The sequence below is a fragment of the Mus pahari genome, chromosome 17 (genome assembly GCF_900095145.1).
Source record: "Mus pahari chromosome 17, PAHARI_EIJ_v1.1, whole genome shotgun sequence".
NCBI classification, from domain to species: Eukaryota; Metazoa; Chordata; class Mammalia; order Rodentia; family Muridae; genus Mus; species Mus pahari.
Genome location: NC_034606.1, coordinates 53,844,410 through 53,849,180, shown reverse-complemented (window position 1 = coordinate 53,849,180; position 4,771 = coordinate 53,844,410). Strand labels below are relative to the sequence as shown.

The window sequence follows — 4,771 nt, the reverse complement described above, 5'->3', positions numbered from 1 at the left end:
CCCCCCCACCCCACGACTCCTAATGGACCAGCCTTCTAGCTCTGAGTAGAAAAAAAAGGTGGTAAAAAGGGACTAGGGAGAAACACCCTCTGGCTAGCTAATTCATGGCACTGGCCTCAAGAAAGCTTATCTCCAACCCTCCCTCTCTCCCCATCACCCACTTGACAGAGATTTAACAGGGATCTGGAAGACCACCCAGGGCCCAGTCCAATGAACAGAAGAATCCATTATATACCAAAACATTTAATTGAAATACCTGTATAAAAAATATGATCTTCAGACATTTCACACTTTTGAACTTATACAACCCCACCCCTGATGCCTAGTCACACCAGGGTCACAGAAACACAGCTGCTAAAATAAATTAAGGGCTTGAGACTCTGTCCCCCACCCCAGCTTTCAGAGCCAGCAAGCAGACTGTACAAGGTCAATAATTTAAACCCCTCCCTAGGGCAGAGTGCCCGGGTGACAGGGTCTCCCACTCCCCTTAAATTAGCCACTGTACAAATGCTTCCCCCTCCCACACACACGGGGGTTGGGGACCTCCTCCAGGTGCAGGAATTAGGATGGGGTCTGTGGACTCAACAGCCACATTTGACTTTCCTCAACACCCCAGGGGCCTGGAGAAGGTGGTTGCTTGGAGGAACCTCAGCAAATAAATTAAACAATAAATAGCCCCAGCAGGGCGGGGCGCCCTCCAGGGTGATCACACCATAAATAAGAGACCGTGGTGGCACGCTTAGGTTGCGTGCAGAGCCGTGCCGTGCTGTGCCGGGGAGGCAGACGGGCAGCAGTGGCCCAGCGTTGCATTGCTTGTGCAGACATGCCCAGACGAACACCAGGAGACTGGAGGGTTGGAGGTGGGCACCACAGGGTGCTCCATGTCAAACACACTTGGTCAGGAAGGCTGCCTCCCGAGATGGAGCAGCAGGGTTGGGGTCTCTGGTTCAAGTATCCACCCAGGGCAGGCAGGACCTTGTTTAGCCCACAGCCATCTTTGGACAGAAGAGCTCAAGAAAACCCAGGCCCTGTGGATCAGCGTTCAAAAAGGCACTCAAAGCAAAGGGAACAGGCCCGGTGCCGAGAGCAAAGGTCACCAGGGGTCAGAGGTCACTGCTTTTGCAGCAGACTTCCCAGGCAGAAAGTGTTCATTCTGGGAGAGCGCTGGCTAGGCCGAACCCAGGCCCCCTCTCCTCCTCACAAGCTCTCGCTGCTGGAAGTGGTACTGGCTCCGTCGTCAGTATCCAGGGTACAAAGCCGAAGGTCACAGTTCTCTGGAACGCTCCCCTCTGTCCCCAGCATCCAGGGGTGGGCAGCAATTTGGTCCAGCGAGGGCCTCTCTGAGGGCCGCAGGGAGAGACACCACTCAATAAGCTGCTGGCACTCTGCAGAGAGAACAGGGGTCAGAGTCCTGCTGCAACACTGCCCTGCTCCCAACACAGCCCCAGGTTCTACAACACACCTGTCGAGACCCTCCTCCGGAAAAAGAGCCGGCCACGCAAGATCTCCTCGTCCTGCTCAAAGGGAATGTCCCCACACACCATGTCGTAGAGCAGTACACCCAGAGACCACACAGTGGCAGACCGCCCGTGATATCGGTGATATCGGATCCACTCTGGGGGGCTGTACACACGGGTGCCTGAGGGGAGAATCGGGATTAGGCACACATCAGGATGTATACACAATGGGGGTGAACACACTGGACAACAGGCCTTCATTAGCTCTCAGCCAGCCTCCATCGGGACCTCTGAGAAATCTTGCTTGTCATCACCCTGGAAAAATCCCAACACAGCAGCAGGCAGGGCTCAGAAAAGGAGGGACATAGAGGGCAGGGGAGGAACAGGAGTGAAGGGGAGGTGAAGGCCCACCCCCAACAGGCCCCAAGGCAGGAGCGTGTCACATGAGCTCCGGCTCCAGTTTCACAACAAACAGCTACAACGTAAGCCTTAAGCTGCAGGGAACCAGGCCTGGTGTTCTAGCTCCTCCCGCCCCGGCTCGCCTTGCTCAGCTCTGCAAGGGGAGGAGAGGAGCTAAGGAAGAGGAGGGGCGGGAGAGAAGGGAGGAGGGAGGAGAGAGGAGTGGGGGAGACCCGGCTTCCCCGCGCTCCGCAATGCGGGGATTTCTACTGCGGCGCCCCCGCGCTCCGCACGCACGCACGCAAGGGAGGCCCGCGAGCGCCCTCCCCGGCACAGGGAGGGGCCACGGCGCCGAGGCGGCTGGCGGGGGCCCTGCGTCACACGCGTATCGCGGGTCTCCCTGGCTGCCACCCACCGTCCCCAGACCCTGCGCCCTAACGCCGCAGAGGGCTACCCCGGTGTCCTCAGTCGCCCCCACCCCTCCCGTAAGCCAAGCATGGCGCGTGGCCTCCTAACAGTCGCCGGAACGCCGCACCACCTGCTCACCATCAAAGTCAGTGTAGACCGTGTCCTTGAGCACCGCGCCCGAGCCGAAGTCGATGAGCTTCAGCTCGCCAGAGCGTAGGTCCACCAGCAGGTTCTCGTCCTTGATGTCGCGGTGCACGACCCCACAATTGTGGCAGTGCCGCACAGCAGCAAGCACCTGCGCGAAGAAGCGACGCGCCAGCGGCTCGTCTAGGGCGCCTCGTTCAGTGATGAAGTCGAAGAGGTCCTGTGCCGGCTCGGGTCGCTCCAGCACCAACAAGAAGCCGTCGGGCCGCTCGAACCAGTCCAGCAGGCGGATGACGCCGCGCGCGCCGCCCGCCGCGCCCACCTTGCGCAGCAGCACCACCTCCAGGGGCACGGCCACTCCGCCCTGGGGGACAAGGCGGTCATCGGACAAAGCCAAGGCAACCCGCACCCACACCCGCATCCGCACGCCCCGCGCCCTCATACTTACGAGACTGCCCCACTCGGTCACCCGCTCCTTCACCACGTGCTTCACGGCCACCTGCGGGGAAAAGAGGGGGCGACACGCGAGCGGTCAGACGGGCGGCCGAGCGTGGCGATCGTCCACGCGGGTGCGCCCGGAACCACGACTCACCGGGAGTCCGTCGGCGATGCGGCTGCCCGCGTAGACCGTGCCGAAGCCGCCGCTGCCCAGCACGGCGCCCACCTGGTACACCTTCTCGAAGCTCTCCTTGTCCGCCTTGGCTGTGGGACACACAATCGGGTTGATGATGACCCAAAGCCCCCGCCCCGGTCCCCGCCCAGGCCCCCTCCCTGACCCGCGCACATACCTGGCTGTAGGATCTTCACTGGGAGGTGGTCCACGCCGCCAGGCCCGCAGAGGTGCGCCAGGGAGCCGAACTTGGACAGCAGCATCGCGGGTGGCCTCGCGTGCGGTGCCGCCTCTGACCCGTCCGGCACGGACGCGGGAGGGCGGTCTTCCTGACCGCAGACAGCGCGGCGGATCCCACGGCCCCGAGGCCGAGCGCTCAGCGGGGCAGCCGCGCGGCGCAGTTGCCCAGTGGCCGCGCGGAAGCGCGTAGACGGCAGCTGGCCGAGCGGCTCACACGCCCCGGCCGCCTCGCCCCGGGGTTTTGGACCACGGAGATGCGTATCCCTCCGCGGAGGCGGGGCCGCCTGAGGCTCCGCCTCCTTCCGCCCGAGGCTCGTTTTGCGGTGTGGCTGTTTTGAGTCTGGCAGGGCGGTGCTGGGAAAGCCGGACGCTCCCTGTCGTTTCACCGAGGGCTGGTGGCGCGCGGGGACAGCGACCCGTCCGGACTAGCTTGCCGTAGTAGAGCCGCGGAGGTGCACGGCGTTCCGCGGCTTTCCACGGCACGCTCACCCGCCCTGCGCACGCGCAGCTCGCGCGCGGGCGGCGGCCCCCTTATGTCTCCGGCAGCGCGGGCGGGGCCGCACAAGCCAATGAAAATCGAGGTTTTGAAAGGACACGGGGACTCAGCCAATGGCAGCGTAGGGCGGGGCCTTCCGAGCCTCGCCCCCCCCCCCCCAGGCCGCGCCGAGGAAGGTCACTCTCTGACTCCGCGAGTTACGCGTGTTGTTCCCTCGTTCCCCGTGGGCGTTCGTGGCTGGGGGAGTGCGAGGAGTCGGCCCCCTCAGAGAGGCGGAAGTCCGGGAGGACAGTCGTGCGGCCCTGAGGCCTTCGCTGACACTAGCCCTGTGTGCGTCACCCGCTGCTCGCGCGCCACGATGCGCACGTGGCTGGGCGACAGAGAAAGCCTTGCCCTCAGACCTCTCAACCCAGCCTCAGCTCCCTGGAGCACACCTTGAGTGTTCGCCCATCAGCTAGGCTCCGATTTCATGCTCCTAGCTGGGTACTTATGAGAGCCTCCTAACCCCTAGATCCTCCCCCCTGGGAACTTGTCCCTCTGCTTTGCAGCCACCTGACAAAGTGTCCCTTTGGCTGCTCACAACTACCAGAGGTCCTTTGTTGTTGGCTATTATGTCCATAGTTCCGTCCTGAGCAGCCCAAGTGGACACAGCCTACAGCAGTTTCCCTGTGTCCTTTTTACCTACACCGCAAGACACCAGTGAAATTAGACTCAACTCTTGTTGACCCTTGGCTAAGTCACTGGCTCAAGAGCAACCCAGGACCTGGAGTTGTCATCTGTCATAGCTGGGTGAGAATGAGTTGAGAGCCATTGCTCCCTGGACTTCAATTTGATGTCTAAACGATTCAACAACTGTCATTCCTGAACTGCTACTCCGTGGGGGATCTGGCTTCTCACTCGCTTATCCGTGTTCCTCCACCGACACCACAATCCACACTTTCTCTCTCTGAAACCTTTCTGAGGTGCCTACTGCCTTGACACAATTTGGGGCCCACCTGGTTTCCTCACCCCTTTGTG

At 61.7% G+C, this 4,771-nt stretch overlaps 1 protein-coding gene across 1 annotated transcript; it reads right to left on the bottom strand.

The window, feature by feature from the left end:
- Positions 1-223: 223 nt before the first annotated feature.
- Positions 224-3,760, bottom strand: Pim3 (Pim-3 proto-oncogene, serine/threonine kinase). Its single transcript, XM_021216464.1, has 6 exons — positions 3,197-3,760; positions 3,001-3,110; positions 2,857-2,907; positions 2,403-2,772; positions 1,463-1,639; positions 224-1,385 (listed from the first exon to the last, which is right to left on the bottom strand). Exons 1-6 carry the CDS (start codon positions 3,279-3,281, stop codon positions 1,198-1,200), a joined length of 981 nt encoding a protein of 326 aa, XP_021072123.1. The 5' UTR covers positions 3,282-3,760; the 3' UTR covers positions 224-1,197.
- Between the last annotated feature and the right edge of the window lie 1,011 nt (positions 3,761-4,771).

Coding starts and splice junctions, on each gene's coding strand:
- Pim3 (XM_021216464.1), bottom strand. CDS start 3,281: ATGCTGCTGTCCAAGTTCGGCTCCCTGGCGCACCTCTGCGGGCCTGGC. Junction 3,111..3,196: donor AGTGAAGATCCTACAGCCAG/GTATGTGCGCGG, acceptor TGTGTCCCACAG/CCAAGGCGGACAAGGAGAGC. Junction 2,908..3,000: donor GCATCGCCGACGGACTCCCG/GTGAGTCGTGGT, acceptor TTTTCCCCGCAG/GTGGCCGTGAAGCACGTGGT.